The 19,765-nt window shown below is 42.7% G+C and overlaps 1 protein-coding gene across 1 annotated transcript; it reads left to right on the forward strand.

Moving 5' to 3' along the window:
* Positions 1-16,884: 16,884 nt before the first annotated feature.
* On the forward strand, positions 16,885-19,483 carry LOC134222446 (uncharacterized). Its single transcript, XM_062701591.1, has 4 exons — positions 16,885-16,974; positions 17,037-17,419; positions 17,526-18,615; positions 18,686-19,483. Exons 1-4 carry the CDS (start codon positions 16,885-16,887, stop codon positions 19,481-19,483), a joined length of 2,361 nt encoding a protein of 786 aa, XP_062557575.1.
* The last annotated feature ends 282 nt before the right edge of the window (positions 19,484-19,765 follow it).

A 19,765-nucleotide genomic window follows, 5' to 3' on the forward strand; every position in this document is an offset into this window, starting at 1 on the left:
TGCGAGATGCGTTGAGCTTCTGGTAGAACTTGCGTGTTTCTTCTCCTGAAAAAGGCGAGTCTGCTGTCTCCGCTTCCGTCTATAACGTTCCACGTTCTGCCGGGTACCTTGCTGCAGCGCGACCGCCCACTATGCGTTATTCTCCTCCAGAATATGTATGCACTCTTTGTCGAACCAATCGTTCCGTCGACTTCGTTGATATGCTGCGCATATGCAGTGGTGACATCAGGTTGCTTTTGTCGTTCTAGGTCGTACCGCGGCGGTCGTCGGTACCGAACATTGTTGATGACGGATAGTTTTGGGCGCAGTTTCACCATCACCAGATAGTGGTCAGAGTCGATGTTAGCGCCACGATATGTTCTAACGTCGATAATGTCGGAGAAGTGCCGTCCACCAATCAGAACGTGGTCGATTTGTGTTTCTGTCTGCAGTGGTGATCTCCAGGTGTACCGATACGGAAGGCTGTGTTGGAAGTAGGTGCTGCGAATGGCCATATTCTTGGAGGCAGTCGTAGGCCGTTTTCGTTCGTCAGCCGGTGTGCGCTGAACTTCCCAATAGTCGGTCTAAACTCCTCCTCTTGGCCAACCTGAGCGTTCAAATCTCCTATGATGATTTTGACGTCGTGGCTTGGGCAGCTATCGTACTCACGTTCCAGCTGCGCGTAGAATGCGTCCTTATCATCATCAGTGCTTCCGGAGTGTGGGCTATGGACGTTGATTATGCTGAAGTTGAAGAACCGGCCTTTGATCCTCAACTTGCACTTTCTCTCGTTAGTCGGCCACCACCCGATCACGCGCCTTTGCATATCGCCCATCACTATGAAAGCTGTTCCCAGCTCATGTGTGTTGCCGCATCTCTGGTAGATGGTATAATTACCTCTAAACGTTCGCACCATTATTGATCCCTTCCAACAAACCTCCTGCAGCGCTCCGATGAAGTTGAGAGATTTGCAGTTCCACGAACCGAGTTTTCAATCGCTAGTCCCTTTTCGTCGCAGTGGTCTTCTCCGATGGTTCCGGTCCGTACTCTCTTGTTGATTGTTCGTTGCGTGAGTTTTTTTTCGGCTGGCTTGCAGGGCCTGACACCAAACCCCCTAAATTTCCGGAGGACCATTCCTCCTTATTTCCGGTGGACCATGGTGCACAGTTTCACTTAGAGTCCCTCGCTGGCACTCGGACAATGATCAGCCGCCCCTAACATGGAGAACAGACACTGTTGTGAGCCGATCCTGTCATGGAGAACAGACGTTCAGTAAGATTTGCACCTCCGCAGAGGAGCAAACCACCCCCCACCTTTCCTTTTAAGATACGGCCATAGTTCCCACTGGGGTTGGTTACCCGATCTTCCCTAAGGTTGCTCGTACCCCGGCCAGCACCGCGGGGAGGTAGGGATAGGAGTTGCTGGGTAAGAGGCTAAGGACCGCGTCTATTTTATTCCTTCAGGTACGCGAAGTACCAATGGTACGCGTTACACAGCATTTGCCGTGCCATTATGGGATTGATAAAATACTAATTAAGGGCTATGAAACGTCTTTAGTTAAGGTGGGGCGTATTGCCCAGGCACTTTTTGAAATCAATTTTTTCACGACTTTTCAAAAAAGCTTTATTACGTGTTATCTGTAATATTTATATATGACTACTCACGGGCAATGCATTTGCAACTTCCTGGACTACCAAATAATACAAAGTTTGCATAAATTGCGTTGAATAGTAAAAAGTTATCAAGGAGTTGCCTTAGGTGGGGGGGGGGCTGGTGGTGCATATTATACCGTCTTACCCTACCCCTGTTTGGATATTTATGCCTTTATGCTTGAATTGTTACCCATCATGTTGTATTCAGCACCTTCTATGAGCAAGTTGAAATGGGACAGGGATGTACGCTTTGAAGTGCAAATATTCACATGCTGGATTTGCAATATCTATTTTAAAAATATTGTATCGCCTTACAATATTCGAGAACGCCTTTAAATCCTGGAATTAAATTGGGATTCAAGGAGGTCACCGAATTGACCATCACATTATTTCGTTCAATCATTAAAGTTCTTACAGAGTCGCAGTTATCCATAGTAGAGAATCTGAGAGCATTTTTAATGTCTACATATACTTATGTTTAATCTAGCATTATTAACAAAACTTCTGTTTTGAAGATCCGGAGCACCCAGTTATATGAATATTTTATGACTCACAGTTTAGACTAAACTCCTTAGTCTAACCAAATCATAGGTGACGAGGTTAGTCCACCAATCTGTTGAGAGAATGTTCACTTGGTATTGGTGCTGCCTGGAATGCAGCACTACAGATCGCTGCATCAAATTAATTTCTAGTACTGGGATCCCAATATATTGTCGATGACATCTAAAAAAAAAACGCTAACCACCAACATAGCACCTTACTTCTCATCGTTTCGTAGAGCAGCATGCATTAAGCAATAATTTTAGAGTGTCCCGCTTCAATCAAAATTAACTCTGATCAACCAGCTGCAAATAATTTGTTCCATTCTCGACTTCTGTCAAACATTTTCACCAACTTTATTCGCGTAATCTAGTAACCACATTATCGCAGACTTATCGAGTTAACTTACGTTAAATTATCGAACTACGATAATAATTCAGTTGATTCATCGTTATCGTAGCAACCGATAACGTTGATCACAATCAACTTTATCGGCGATAACGATAAATTAACGATTAACAACCCTGCTTACGATAGCCTTATTTACACATTATGAAAATTCGATCTCAAAACTACTTTACATTTTCAGAAGTGCAAATCTCTGCAAAGAAATAGCAGTATGTTAAGAAATATAACCCTCAGTTGTGTCGATTGCTTTTGGCGTTTTAAATAAAACGTGGTGAGGACTAGTTTATTTTTAAACGATTTCGAGTTTCGGTTCCACGTATCGATATTCCTTTAGATTGATGGTCCGTTCAATATCGACTCATGAAGAGTTGACTGTAGCCAAATTTCAAGTTCAAGCGAAACTCATTATAACATTCATCCACGTTTATACAACTGCATACCACGAATGAGGATTGATTCAGGATAGCGTGCTTTATTACCAATTACCAATTCTGGATCCTATTGGATCACTAACAGTTATGAATATAATAAATATTCGCTCAAACATATTCATTAGCATACGTGATCGATGATCTGAGCTAGTGAAGCATTGCAACGTCAAACAGTCAATTGACAATGTTTTGATGAATGAAACGAATGGCCATTAGCAGATTGCAGAGCGAAAGAAATTTCTGTGTTCGTTGTTATTCCTGGCGTGCAGCCTCTAACAGAGAACAGCAAACAAATACAAAATAATGTAGTCGTCCCCTTGAAGAGATCTTGGTGAGGACTGGGGATAAGGCAATTATCAAATTATTCCCGATAGCAACACAACGTTAATAACTATCCCGCATTCTAATCAAATAGTTTAATTTCTGTACGTCATGTTTAGAAATATGTTTCATATAAAATAATGTAAATTTTTTAAAAAAAATCGCTTTTGTGACGTAAACGTGCAATGATACTCTTCCAAATTACATATTCTACGTTGTGGTTATCTTCAAGTAATGAATTTTTCCTCGTATTCGTTAACTTTCCCAAATCTACCCTTATAATGATCGATTCCGAGAGCACTCGCTAGTTTATATAGGTACATACATTCCATTCACTAGTCACGGGTCATTTCGCCTTTGCGCTATCAATCGAGCAGAAATCGAATCAATTTATTATTCCACTCCGTTATCGACAATCGTTTCGGAATGAAATATGTCTGGCACCTAGCGAGCAACGTTGATCGGCTTGCCTTGGCAGCCATGGGGCATCACATTATTGGCAGTTCTCGGGACTCGACTGACTGGCTGACTGACTATGGCCTGGCACACAGTAAACGAAGGGTGTGGAGGTCCTTAGCGTCCTTTACCGGGAAGGAAATTGATGGGAAAGCACAACAGACGGAACAAAACGTCTTGGTCCAATTCCGGTTCGCACGTTTGTGTTTTGTTGTTTTTCATACACTTCTCCCACAATTACAATTATGGAACTATCAATGGAAATCAGGCATATTTACTGAATAGAACATATCCAACAACGAATTGGAAGAATCGGAATTGTCAGAAAACTGTGCATTGGGCAAATTCAGCAGGAATCCTGCGTCAACATTTCTATAGATTCATATCTTTCTTTCTTTCTAAACCAAAACGACTTTCTCATAGCGGGTGTCTCACATTTGTCGAAGAGCTGTGTATGATGAAGTAAGTTCTGACCGAACGGAGTGGGAATATCTTACTTCTCGCTTTTTCTCTGCTTAATGGATTACCGCTCGTCTTATCTATTCCAGATGGAAATTCACTCTTCTTCCGGTTTATATTGACTCACTGTGTACTAAAATGGGTGTGGGTGATGTTTTATCAATACATATTGTTCGTTATGGGGCCCGGCTAAGCAGATATAATACGTCGCAATCGCTTGATTGATCTAGTGAATGTTAAAACTGTGTTTAATTTCAAGCGGGCCTGCTACCAGAAGAACTGAATCAAACTCACGCAGAACCAATTAAAGCCCCCGAAGCTTGATTCGCAATTCGAACAGCCAATCGATCCAGACAAAACCAATTTTGCTAATTATTTTCCTTCGCTCTGCAATCGCCTTTCCTCCACAATAAAAAAGGAATCAAACTTTTCCTCGCCGTATCTTAAAACTGCTCTCACCTGGAAATTCCTATTGCTGTGCTCAGCTGCGGCCGCCATTATCCCTTGTTAAAAGTTCCGTTCCTAAAACCTCTGAATACGCCTTTGTGGAAACTTGGCAAGGAACAACTTTCAAGCTTCCCACTTCCAATCGCTACGTCCTGCTTGACCTCGTCGCGTCATCGCCGCCGCCCCTTTCCAAGCTTCCCCGAGCCGGAGCAAAAATTGAAAATTGCATTAAAATCAAAGCGAACGAAAACTTTTCGCCTTCATTGGCTTTTGTGTTTCGATTGTTAAACATAATTTCCACCACGCACCCCAGGCTTCTCGGTTTCCTGCCTGCTTTCGCCTCCCTGCTAGGGAAATCATTCGAGAGCTACTTCATCACTTGAAATGAAAACTTGTTCGGTACATAAAATTGTTGCACTACCGAGGCATGCGCTCGGTTTGTCTGCGAGTGCTTTGCCATTCAGTGGAATCCAATTGCAGCAAGCAGCGAATTGCTTCCAGATCCACTTCCCCTCTGCACTCCTTTCTAGAGTGTTTTGTAGGCGAAAGTTCCAGCTTTTTCAATTGATGACCGAGAACTTTCAAGTGTAGGTAGCTGCGCTGCACTTAAGCTTGAATAAAACGTGCAATGAATGTTATCAAAATATATTTTTGTGTGGAGGAGAAAGTGAATTTCTCTCGAAACCTATTTTCCGAATACTGGTGCAGCTATCCCACGAACAATGGGAAACGTAAAAATAAAACCTACTAGCGACGCGCATTGTCTGCATGGCATTTAAATATTCCAATATTAGGGTAATATTAAAGTTTGTATGCATGACGGTGATAATATTTGCGCTGACTAATAGACCAATCCAATAATCCGAATCCACGTACATACAAGATTTTGATTAGCCCGAGAAAGAAAACGTCCTATGCAAAACAGTCGAGTTCGTTTCAGGGGAAGCACAAACCGCTTAAAGTATTGATTGATTTATCAACGAGAATTCTTACTTTATGGGCGAAAGTAGAAATCAAAGTGACTTAGATAATGACGTGAAATGTTTGGTTGAAAACCCATTTAGCATATACACCATGCAATGCATGCAAATTACGTAGCATACTATGACGGATCGTAGTATGTCACGAGCAGTGGCGCCGGAAGTGGGTATGACAAGTAGAACATGTCCTACGCATGAATGTTTCTGAATGGGACAGTCAAGACATTGTCCTACCCATGGTTATGGTTAGAGCATGTAATCTAGATAATCATTTTAATAGCAATACTATCTAATTGGTCTGACTTCTGGATTTTTAGGTCTACAAAAATATCATCAAATATTATTAACGTACCGTTTTGGCTTAAATTCCAAACATGACTCATATTCCGAACACTGGCGTTTTAACGCCCCAAAATTAATTTTTCATCGGTTTTCCGTACTGAGGATGAAGATTACAAACGAATTGAAAATCATATGGAGACAATTTCACGAATAAGCCCAAAATGGGCATCTAAAAGCGAGCGTTTGGAATATGAGTCATGTTCGGAATTTGCGTCAAAATGGTATGTAGTTTGTATGAAGTCATTGTATGGCTAGATCTGTGTGTTATCAAAGGGGATATCAAAGTTTATCAAAGCTCAACAGTAATCAAAAAGATTTCTGGGACAATAAAGAAATATTGTGGTGATTGCTCTTAAAGACTCCAGGAAGTAATTTTTAATTCCAAAAAATGCTCAAAAATATTTTATGGTATTCTACACGTGAAAAGAAGTTGTAGGAATCTAAAATTGAAATTGCAGCCATTGCACTATGGTCCAGGATACAGATTTACGCGGAAAGATGCATTTCACGCCAAAACTATATTTTTTAGTAAAAACTGTTGTTCTACAAAATTGTTCAAAATAGTACGGCCATCATTATGGTGCAATCAAAAAATAGGGTAGCCCATCGTATAAAAAAAAAATGAAAATATTTTTTTTTACTTATCGGAACATTGACATGCTATGTTCTACAAAGATGTAGCGCAGCTTATTTCGATCAATATTGCTAAAAAAAACTTTTCTGTAGCTCTTAAGTTGACTGACTTAAAGCAATTTTACTTAATTGGATTAGGGTGTACCTCAAAAAAACAGTATTTTTGATCTACTTTTTTTGTTTTAGATTTCTCGAAAAAGTCATCTTCAGGTGACATTTTGAGCTGAAAAAAATGCAACTTTTCATGGGTGAATATGCTCAATATCTTTTTTCGATCAAAAGGTATAATTGTTTTTCTGTCAACATTATATTTTTTTCATAAGTTTATTATTATCATTTTTTTAATCAGACTAAGGCCGAAGTGGCCTGTGCGGTATATAAGAGTCTTCTCCATTCGGCTCGGTCCATGGCTACACGTCGCCAACCACGCAGTCTACGGAGGGTCCGCAAGTCATCTTCCACCTGATCGATCCACCTTGCCCGCTGTGCACCTCGCCTTCTTGTTCCCGTCGGATCGTTGTCGAGAACCATTTTCACCGGATTACTGTCCGACATTCTGACTACGTGCCCGGCCCACCGCAGTCTTCCGATTTTCGCGATGTGAACGATGTGGTTCATTCGCCTCCTCCACGTACCGTCCGCCATCTGCACCCCACCATAGATGGTACGCAGCACTTTCCTTTCGAAAACTCCAAGTGCGCGTTGGTCCTCCACGAGCATCGTCCAGGTCTCGTGTCCGTAGAGGACTACCGGTCTAATTAGCGTTTTGTAGATTGTCAGTTTGGTACGGCGGCGAACTCTATTCGATCGGAGCGTCTTGCGGAGTCCAAAGTTCGTACGATTTCCAGCCACTATGCGTCTCCGAATTTCTCTGCTGGTGTCATTTTCGGCAGTCACCAGTGAGCCCAAGTACACAAATTCTTCTACCACCTCGATTTCGTCACCACCGATGCAAACTCGCGGTGGGTGGCTCACATTGTCTTCTCTTGAACCTCTTCCTATCATGTACTTCGTCTTCGACGTGTTGATGACTAGTCCGATCCGCTTAGCTTCCCTCTTCAGTCTGATGTAGGCTTCTCCATCTTCTCAAAGTTACGTGCCATAATATCTATGTCGTCGGCGAAACCAAATAACTGGACGGACTTATTGAAAATTGTACCACTCGTGTTAATCCTTGCTCTTCGTATTACCCTTCCAAAGCGATGTTGAATAGCAAACAAGAAAGACCATAACCTTGCCGTAACCCTCTGCGGGTTTCGAAGGGACTCGAGAATGCCCTGAAACTCGAACTACGCATCACCCGATCCATCGTCGCTTTGATCAACCGTGTCAGTTTATCCGGAAAACCGTGTTCGTGCATTAGCTTCCATAGCTGGTCCCGATCGATTGTATCATATGCGGCTTTGAAGTCGATGAATAGATGATGTGTGGGCACGTTGTATTCGCGGCATTTCTGCAGTACTTGGCGAATGGCGAACACCTGGTCCGTGGTGGAGCGTTCGCCCATAAAACCCGCCTGGTACTGCCCCACGAACTCCCTTGCAGTTGGTGCTAGTCGACGGCATACAATTTGGGAGAGTACCTTGTAGGCGGCGTCCAGCAATGTGATTGCGCGGTAGTTGCTACAATCCAGCTTATCGCCCTTTTGTAGAAGGGACACACGACACCTTCCATCCACTCCTGCGGCAAAACTTCCTCCTCCCAAATCTTGGTAATGACCCAGTGCAGCGCTCTAGCCAGTGCCTCACCACCGTGTTTAAATAGCTCTCCTGGTAGTTGGTCAACCCCAGGGGCTTTGTTGTTCTTCAGCCGGCCAATCTCCTCCTGGATTTCCTGGAGATCCGGAGCCGGTAGAATTATGTCCTGCGCGCGTTCTCCCAGGTCCATCACCATACCGCCATCTTCGTCTGCCTTTTCATAAGTTTATATCTCCGGTTAGGGCAGACCAAAAAAATATGTTTACACGGCATTTGAAAGAGAAATTCATATTCCTTATTATATAAAAAAAATTGGGGATAAGTTCTTTTTCTATCTCAAGTTTTAACAATTTTACTAAAATCATGTTTTTTTAAAATAAATTGACATAACTCGACAATGGAAGAAGATATTGACTTTATTCTTATAGCAAAACACGCGTTTTAAAAAGCCCCAAAAGTCTTCGGAAGGCGACATTCGTAAAAAATAAAAAATCTACAGCTTTAACACTTTTTATAAGTTTTATCATTATCATCCTATTGCAATATTTACGAGAAAAGATGCATTTTGGGCCTGAGGCATAATTTTAATAAAAAAATTGTTCTGGATACTTGGGCTCTTATTATAGAGTTACCGAAAAATGTGGTGGACCATTTTATAAAAATGTGAATTTTTATTTTTTTTTATTTTGCGAAATATTGACATAAAATTTTCTACAAAGTTGTAGCGCAGCTTTTTCCAATCAACTTTGCTATATAAACTTTTTATGTGGCTCTTAAGCTCACTTGTTAAGAGTAATTTTACTTACCAGGATTAGGGTGTCCCTCAAAAAACAATATTTATGATCTACTAATTTATTTTTTTATTTTTCACGGATGTCACCTTTTGAAGACTTTTGGGGCTTTTCGAAACGCGTGTTTTGCTATAATAATATCGTCTGTATCTTCTTCCGTTGTCGATTTCTATCAATTTATTTGAAAAAACATGATTTCAGTAAAATTGGTAAAACTTGAGATAAAAAAAATAACATATACTCAATTTCCTGACACAATAAGGAATATAAATTTCTTTTTCGAATGCCGTGTGAACATATTTTTTTGGTCTGCCCTAACCGGAGACATCATCTTATGAAAAAAATGTAATTTTGACAGAAAAACCATTATAACTTTTGATCGGAAAAATATATTGAGCATATTTACCCATTTAAAGTTGCTTTTTTTTGAGCTCTAAAAGTCACCTGAAGATGACTTTTTATAGAAATCTAAAACAAAAAAAGTAGATCAAAAATAGTATTAGGTACACCCTAATCCAATTAAGTAAAATTGCTCTAAATCAGCCAACTTGAGAGCTACAGAAAAAGTTTTTAGCAAAATTGATTGCAATAAGCTGCGCTACAACTTTGTAGAACATAACATGTCAATATTCCGAGAAATAAAAAAAATATTTTCATTTTTTTTTATATGATGGGCCACTCTATTTTTTGTTTGCACCATAATGATGGCCTTACAATTTCGATCTATTTTGTAGAACAATAGTTTTTTCTAAAACATATGTTTTTGGCATAAAATGCATCTTTCCGCGGAAATCATGGAGAGATGCGGCCTTGAACCGTGTATTGTGGCGTCAAATTCTTGATTCAGTGTTATCTGTTTAGATATAGACTAAATAAATGAAAAATTAAACATCTTATGCCAGGTTAGTTCTTCGAGCAGGAGAAATTGGCTCAATAATACTAAATTGTGTTATTGATACCATATACTCTGTTATGAACTAGCCCTGCATAAGAGGTAAAATACCAATGGAATCATACCAAAAACTAATATGCACCATAACTAAGCCATACCCAACCCAGTTATTAAATTGAATTTCAATATTTGTTGCAACAAGCACCTCGAGAAAATTGGCAACACAGTCGGCTGAGTGCCAGGCGGCAAGCGGCCAGTCTATGAGTAGGGAGCTCTAGATGGAACGTCAACGATTAGAAATGACAGGTCAATGTCAATCTACCTCACGTGCAATAAGGTGTTTGGTGTGATAAATATATTGTTAATTTCTAAATAATTTGTTATTGCTACCTACGACTAAACTTACATACTAGCTTAATCTTATAACTGTACAACTAGAAAAGGTAATTGTATTATAAATTATACTATGAACATGCAATATAGCCTAATTATAACTATTCAGGGTCATACTTAACCACACTCAATAGAGCAGTTGAATGCTGACCTGAAAGGCCATTCAAAATAAAGCGTCACTGAAATGTGAGTAACTGATTAGAATTGTAAACTAAACTAAACTAAGATGAACTACGTATTTACAGATTTGAAGCTCATAAACACGTAAAATATAGCTGTTCAAATATCGGTGCGGTCTTTCAATTCTCAGCGATTCAACATTCTTCAAATATTTCATTCGAACTACAATGTCGGCTCCGGGCGGAGACACGAATACACAGCACGGCGATTGTGCAGCCTGCGACAATTCGGATGCCGACAGGAATTATGTCCAGTGCGATGTATGTGATTTATGGTGGCACTTTTCGTGTGCGAATGTAACGGAATCCATCAGTGATCGAGCATGGATATGCTCACAGTGTATCGGGCCACTGGGAAGCAACTCTTCGAGCAGTTCCAGTTCTAGTATCCAACGTGATCTCGCCCTGCTAAAACAACGTCAGGAGCTCGAGCGGCAACGAATGGAACATGAACTTAAAAAGAAATTTCTGGATGAGCAGTTGGAGCTGATGGATAAGGCGATAGCGCACCGGAGTCGAATTAGCGGTAGAGAGAAAAGCACGTTTGCAGCTCATTTGGTCAACAGTAATCCGGAGCAAGAAGACGGCGCGGTAGGAGGCCATGCGGAACCACCAGCAGCCGCTCAGCCCACGGAAGTGAACATCCGCAACGCAGCGGATTCGGTCCGCAGCTTAGAGAAGCAGCTAGAACGATGCCAATTGCAGCCAGCTCCAAGCAGAGAAGAATTCGACGACCTAAAGCGCCAGCTGCAGCAGTGCAAAAATCAGTTCGGATTAAAGCCCACCAATCGCACAGCATCGGTATAGTTTCCCGAATTCATCCAGTGACCAACACCAAGGTAATCAACAGCCTAAAATTCTGGGTGCCTACAAGAAAACACAAATAGATGAGACTAGTTACGCAGGTAAGAGTGGTGTTGGTGAGAGTGGTTATATAAATAAAATATACAATGGCTATGTACCTCATAAGTCCTCCACGATTCCCCACGTGTCAGTTCCCATTGTTGGCAGGGAACAACAGCCTATCTTCCGCGGTTTCGAGCCAGTCCCTCTCGAAAGTCGCCAGCAACAAGATATCCCCTTCGCTTACCACGAACAGCAGCGCGAACCCTTCGCGCGCTCCACGATCAGGAATGTACAGCCTTCGTCGTTAGAGGAAAGGTACCATCGCCAGCATCAGCAGCAACGATCTTTACTGAACGTCTACCAGAACGGACCATCGCACAGTGATGCCACTCCATACAAAACACGGAAAAAAGTCTTTTCAATCACTTTTTGTCAACCGATTATCTCGCAACAGGTTGCATTCGATGCGGAACATTGTCCCATTGGTATTGAAATTTGGCCGGATAGGACTATGGGCTCATAAGCAATGGCCAAAATACATTTTTTGTTTTCATACAAAAAAATGCATCACTCATTTTTTTGGACTTATCCTCAACCGACTCGCTCGCAACAATCTGTTTCAAAACAAAATCCTGTTCCATTGTTTCTTATTGAAAATTGGTCAGATCGGATAATGGGATCAGAAGTTATGGCCAAAATACTAATTTCATTATTACAACACAAAATCATTTTTTTTGGCACTTATGTCCATCCGATTTGCTTGCAACAAGTTGCGTTCGGCGAGGAATTGTATAATGCATATAAACAAATTTGAAAAATAAGACCTATCCACATATTTGTGTTATTTTAAACTTTTCTTATATATTTCTCAACCCTTTTGAACGAACGAGAAAGGCACCATCACCGATATGTGGATTAATTAGGGTTAGGGTTAGCTTGAGATTGCTACGTAGTTTTTTTAACAGTGATATATAAAACTTGTCATATACATATGACGATTTTATGACCCTGAAATAAGCCTTAATGATCAGAGTTATTCAATATGATTCAATTTGATTCAATTATATGGTATTTGTGCAAGCATTGTATGTACTAAGAACTGAGGTAAGCTCCCTCGCAGCAGAGCGCTTTATTCGAAATAAAACGTGTTTAACTCGGAATTGGGCAGGGATTTTGCTTATCCCAGCTGACAATCTCTTTCAAGTTTATCAAGGAATTTCGTGAACCTACTTTTCCCCAAATTTGAATGAATGTCTCAATACTGAACTATTGTACAACTAAAATTTTCACTTCTCAACTCCTCTCTCCAATGATTGATTTGAAATATAAAAGAACCTAATTTTGCAAAACCCAACAGACAAAAGTTTCTAAATTTTTCAATGATCATTTTGATGTGATAATAAGTACATGTAACCACATGAAATTTTGCAGGAATGTCTTTCTACTTCAATCAAGTTTTCCAAATTCCATTCAAAAATTACCATTTTGGGACTTTGGGAGCGCAGAAATTTCTCCGGATATTGCTCCAGGAATTGCTTTGATTTTTGTTCCAGGGATTTCTTCGGAAATTTCTTTAGTAATTTCTCCGGATATTCCTCAAGAAATTCCTTCCAACGTTCTCCCAGGAATTGCTCCATTCCTACAATAATTCCTCCCAATATTCCACTCGGAATTCCTCAGAATATTCCTCCAGGAATTCCTTCGGATATTGCTCCGGATATTCCTCCAGGAATTCCTCCAGATATTCCTCCGGATATTCCTCCAGGAATTCCTCCGAAAACTCCTACAAGAATTCTTCCAGAAGTTCTTCCGGGAATTTCTCCGGAAGTTCCTTCAGGAATTCCTCCGGAAGTTCCTCCAGGAATTCCTCCGGAAGTTCCTCCAGGAATTCCTCCGGAAGTTCCTCCAGGAATTCCTCCGGAAGTTCCTCCAGGAATTCCTCCGGAAGTTCCTCCAGGAATTCCTCCGGAAGTTCCTCCAGGAATTCCTCCGGAAGTTCCTCCAGGAATTCCTCCGAAGTTCCTCCAGGAATTCCTCCGGAAGTTCCTCCAGGAATTCCTCCGAAGTTCCTCCAGGAATTCCTCCGGAAGTTCCTCCAGAATTCCTCCGGAAGTTCCTCCAGGAATTCCTCCGGAAGTTCCTCAGGAATTCCTCCGGAAGTTCCTCCTCCAGGAATTCCTCCGGAAGTTCCTCCAGGAATTCCTCCGGAAGTTCCTCCAGGAATTCCTCCGGAAGTTCCTCCAGGAATTCCTCCGGAAGTTCCTCAGGAATTCCTCCGGAAGTTCCTCCAGGAATTCCTCCGGAAGTTCCTCCAGGAATTCCTCGGAAGTTCCTCCAGGAATTCCTCGGAAGTTCCTCCAGGAATTCCTCCGGAAGTTCCTCCAGGAATTCCTCCGGAAGTTCCTCCAGGAATTCCTCCGGAAGTTCCTCAGGAATTCCTCCGGAAGTTCCTCCAGGAATTCCTCCGGAAGTTCCTCCAGGAATTCCTCCGGAAGTTCCTCCAGGAATTCCTCCGGAAGCTCCTCCAGGAATTCCTCCGGAAGTTTCTCCAGGAATTCCTCCGGAAGTTCTTCCAAGAATACCTGTGGCAGTTCCTCCAGGAATTCCTCCGGAAGCTTCTTCAGGAATTCCTCCGGAAGTTCCTCCAGGAATTCCTCCGGAAGTTCCTCCAGGAATTCCTCCGGAAGTTCCTCCAGGAATTCCTCCGGAAGTTCCTCCAGGAATTCCTCCGGAAGTTCCTCCAGGAATTCCTCCGGAAGTTCCTCCAGGAATTCCTCGGAAGTTCCTCCAGGCATTCCTCCGGAAGTTCCTCCAGGAATTCCTCCGGAAGTTCCTCCAGGAATTCCTCCGGAAGTTCCTCCAGGAATTCCTCCGGAAGTTCCTCCAGGAATTCCTCCGGAAGTTCCTCCAGGAATTCCTCCGGAAGTTCCTCCAGGAATTCCTCCGGAAGTTCCTCCAGGAATTCCTCCGGAAGTTCCTCCAGGAATTCCTCCGGAAGTTCCTCCAGGAATTCCTTCGGAAGTTCCTCCAGGAATTCCTCCGGAAGTTCCTCCAGGAATTCCTCCGGAAGTTCCTCCAGGAATTCCTCCGGAAGTTACTCCAGGAATTCCTCCGGATGTTCCTCCAGGAATTCCTCCGAAAGTTCCTCCAGGAATTCCTCCGGAAGTTTCTCCAGGAATCCTTCCGGAAGTTTCTCCAGGAATTCCTCCGGAAGTTCCTCCGGGAATTCCTCCAGGAATTCCTCCGGGAATTCCTCCAGGAATTCCTCCGGAAGTTCCTGGAGGAATGTCGGAAGGAATTTCTGGAGGAATATCCGGAGGAATTCCTGGAGGAATATCCGGAGGGACTTCTGAACGAATATCCGGAGGAATTCTTGAAGGAATATCCGGAGGAATGGAACAATTCCTTTTTTCGAACTTCTGGTTTAGATGAGGTGCGAAACATATACGCGAGCTCTACGGACTTGAATGGATATGCTGGTCCATGTCAGAATTTTATCAAGCGTAGTTGACCTGTTAAACCAATTGTTCCAAACTACACAATAGTTTGGACAACCTAGAATAGCTGGTTTGGGTATAACTGAAACGAAATTTGTAAGCGTGATGTCTACGGACATGTAGTTCCATCAATTACGTAACGCAAAAACTAGATAGACTTGATAGACATCTGAACATCTGATATTGGTATAACTGAGTTCCAAATCGTATACATGGGCTCTACTGACTTGTATGGATATGACTTATTGCTGTTAGATTTGTACCGAGCGCAGTTGACCTGGTAGACCAATTGATCCAAACTCCATAACTGTTTGGAGAACCTGAAACATCTTGTTTGGGTATAACTGTGCTGCAAATCATACGCGTGAGCTCCAAGAACTTGTGTGGACATGACTGGTCGATTTCAGATAGCTATCGAGCGCAGTTGACTTGGTAGACCAATTGTTCTAAACTCCAGAACAGTTTTGAGAACCTAGAACATCTGACTGGGATATAACTGAGTTGAAAACCATACACGTGGGCTCTTCGGATGTGTGTGGACACGACTTGTCAATTTCAGATAGCTATCGAGCGTAGTTGACCAGGTAGACCGATTTATCCAAACTTCAGAACAGTTTGGAGAACCTGAAACATCTGGTATGGGTATAACTGTGCTGCAAATCATACGCGTGGGCTCTTAAGACTTATTTGGACATGATTGGTCGATTTCAGATAGATATCGAACTCAGTTGACTTGGCAGACCAATTAATACAAACTCAGTTTGGAGATCCTCAAACATCTGGTTTGGGGAAAACTGAGTAGGATATCATTCCCCTGGCCTCTACTGATGTACATGGACATGACGAGTTTCCTTTCGCACGGGTTTCCGTAGTTTTCAACGTCAACATTTGCTTATCATCATTCATCAATATACTGCCGTAATCTGAAAAAGTGACGTATACGCCATTTTCCAAAAATGGTGTTAACGAGTAGTGCTCATCGAGCTCTTTAACAGAAAAATGGAAATCATGTAGGTTGTAATTTGGCGCATACGTCACTTTGTCAGAATACAGCAGTATAGAGGTCATTTTGGAGTCGCTAGGGGTGTCCATAAGAAACATTTTGTTGACGCATAGTATAGTCAATGCTAGAATACTGTTTTAAAAAAAATTAACCTGTAAGTATTGTTACGACTGAAGTATGTCATGTGAATCGAAATTTACTACATCTTGAAAAAAAACATCCATACTCACGCCCCTCTAGGAAAAAGTGAGCATCCCTAGAAACATATCACACAAGTATGGTGAAACTAGATGAGATAGGTAAGAAATCCGTAAAAGAATTGTGAAAATCGGTCAAAAGACGCTTGAGAAACAGCTGTTTGAAAATTTATTCCCATGATTTTCTGATAACTGTATTCGGCGTGTCCTTATGCTTACTTCAAGAATGTTATGAAGAAAAATGCTATTTGCGCAGATTTGCGCAAAACAATCATCATATCCCCGAAATGCTTAATAAATAAGCTTTGAAATAAGCCCAGTTCGGCATGCGTGCGATTGCGTGCTCTTAGTTAAAAACCAGGTTGAACAACATCATGTCTTCGCCATACGTGTTACAAGCAATTTAAAAACACATTTTTGATTTGCCATTGGATCGACATGATGCACCCCGAGCAATTTTCATCCAATCTTCGTGAAATTTTGATGAAAGACATTTCAAACATTATGAAAAATTATAAAAATACTTTCGAAGCTGTACGCTGAACTTTATTTTTTTCACTTTTTTCCGCCTTGGCATCACTGTGCATCGCCGCAACAGCTTGCAGCACGCCAATCGTTGGCTAGAGATCTTCCACAGTTTTCGGGAGATCCTTCCGATTGGCCTATTTTTATCTCGCACTACGAGTATACAACCGCGTCATGCGGCTATACTGATGGCGAGAATATGCTCCGTTTACAACGATGCCTCAAGGGACCGGCCCTCGAAACGGTGCGCAGCCGCCTGGTCTTGCCGGCAGCAGTACCACAAGTCATCGAAGCTCTTCGTATGCGGTATCCCTAGCAGCACAAATGTTTCACATATGTTACTGCAAGTCATATGTGACCAGATTTAGTCACAATCAAGTTTCAGCAACCAGTTTTGTCGAACTTGTGCTGCTCGGGATGGACGTCCAGAGCTGTTGATAAACGCATTGCTGGAAAAGGTGCGGAGGATTCCCGCCCCGAAGCCTGAAAAGCTAGAAGGGTTGATCGAATATGGATTGGCAGTGCAAACCCTTTGTGATCATATTGAGGCAGCAAATGAACATGCTCATTTGTCAAATCCGATGCTGCTGCAAGAACTCGTTAGCAAACTTCCATCGGATCAAAAGCTAATGTGGGCTGGGTATAAGCGCGGCCTGGGCTTAGTGAACCTGAAGACATTCAGCGACTACATGCAGAACCTCGTCAGTGATGCATCCAGTGTGGTACTATTCGAACCGGAGACTAATCCCGAGTAGCACACATGTTGCACATAGATCACAGTAACTTATATGTGACCAGATTTAGTCACAATCAGGTTACTGCAACCAGTTTGACTTGACTTGTGCTGCTTGGGATAGGAGCAAGGACAAACCAAAATCCAAAGGATACATAAATTCCCACGCGGAGAATACTGAGAGCAGAAAAATTGAGTGCATCTTCTGTCGAAAGGTCGGTCATCGGCTGCGAGAGTGCTCGGAGTTTAAGGATCTGAACGTCGACGATCGCTGGCGTAAAGTGAGAGCCCTGTCGTTGTGCCAGATTTGCCTGTATAACCATGGTAGGCGATCATGCAGAAGCAGCAACCGTTGCAATATCGACGGCTGTCAGTATCGTCATCATCCGTTGTTGCATGTGACGAGGCGGAATACAGGAGCTTCAGCTTCCACTCTGCAGGCGGAAAGTCATACTCACCAATATCTCGGATCGAGCGTACTGTTTCGGATCCTGCCTGTTACAATATACGGGAATAATGTCGAGGTCAACACCTATGCTTTCTTTGACGAAGGGTCATCACTGACTCTCATGGATAACGAAATTGCAGAGCGGCTTGGAGTGAACGGAACTATTCAATCACTGTGTCTACGATGGACAGGCAATACGTCAAGAGTCGAAGAGGAATCGAAAGTTATTAACATTAGCGTTGGTGGAACTGGTTCTCCGAAGCGGTTCAAGTTGTCGAACGTGTGTACCGTGGCAAATCTGAATCTTCCCAGTCAAACCTTCCAGCTAGAAGAAGCCGTCAAGCACTTCGACCATCTCAAGCAGTTGCCAATTCGCAGCTATAAAAACGCTGTCCCAAAGCTACTGATCGGGCTTGAACACTTAAAATTAGCAGTTCCCCTGAAGATGAAGGAAGGAAGCGGGGAAGGGCCAATTGCCGTCAAGACACGGCTTGGGTGGTGCGTCTATGGAAGACAGCAGCCTAGAGTAGAGAGTGGTTTTAACTTTCATATCTGCGAGTGTACTTCGAATAAGCAGTTGCATGAAGCTATCAAACAGTTCTACGACATTGAAGAAGTGGGATTAGGGAACGTAACCATACGATCTAAAGATGAGCAGCGGGCTTTGGACTTGTTGGAGCAGACGACGGTTCGTGTTGGGAAGAAATTCGAAACAGCCTTGCTGTGGAAGGAGGAAGATGTTGAGCTACACGATGGCACTTCGAAGGCTGGAGTGCTTGGAAAGGAAAATGGTTAAAGATTCACAGTTGAAGGCGAACGTTTTCCGGCAAATACAGGAGTTTGTTAACAAGGGTTACATCCATAAAGCGACAAGCGAAGAATTGAACGAAGCGGATCCGCGGAGAATTTGGTATCTGCCTGTAGGCGCAGTAACCAACCCGAAAAAACCAGGAAAGACGCGCATCGTATGGGACGCTGCCGCTAAGGTGGATGGAGTTTCGCTAAACAGTATGTTGCTGAAAGGACCGGATCAATTGGTTTCGTTGATGGGAGTGTTATTCCGTTTCCGGCAATACAAGGTTGCAGTGTGCGCCGATGTGAAGGAGATGTTTTTGCAGATACAAATGCGTGCGGCTGATAAGCATTCGCAGCGAATCCTGTGGCGTGAAGATCCAAATCATGACCCGGACATCTTCCTGGTTGACGTAGCGACATTTGGGTCGACATGTTCACCAGCGTCCGCCCAATTTGTGAAAAATAAGAACGCGAGGGAGCACAGCGAACGCTTTCCCAGAGCAGCCGAAGGCATATTGCAGGGTACATACGTAGACGATTATCTCGACAGCTTTGGATCAGAAGAAGAAGCATGTCGTATTTCAGAGGAAGTTCGCCAGGTTTTCCATAATGGTGGGTTGAATTCAAGGAACTGGATTTATAACAATGAAGGTGTACTGCAGTACCTTGGAGAAACCCAAGCCGCTCACAGTAAAAGCCTGATGACAACGAGCAGCCGAGCAGGAACGTGTGCTCGGGATGTTTTGGGACCCACTGACGGACGAACTCTCGTTCAGTACTCCAATGAGCACTTCTGGAAACTGGCCGAATTCCCACGAGACAAGTGTTACGCTGCGTAATGTCTTTGTTTGATCCACTTGGTTTACTGACTACGTCCATAATACATGGAAAGATTCTGGTGCAAGACTTGTGGCGTGCTGGAACCGGATGGAATGAAGGAGTCGCCGACAACAGTACACCGTCTGGCCTAGGTGGATCAAGATGATCTCGTACATCACAAACGTAAAAATTCCTCGCTGCTATTTCTCCGAAGCATCAGCACAAACATATAGAAATGCTGAACTCCATGTTTTCATAGATGCCAGTTTGCTTACGTACTCCTGTGCTCTGTATATACGTAC

The sequence above is a fragment of the Armigeres subalbatus genome, chromosome 3 (assembly GCF_024139115.2).
Source record: "Armigeres subalbatus isolate Guangzhou_Male chromosome 3, GZ_Asu_2, whole genome shotgun sequence".
Taxonomy (NCBI): Eukaryota; Metazoa; Arthropoda; class Insecta; order Diptera; family Culicidae; genus Armigeres; species Armigeres subalbatus.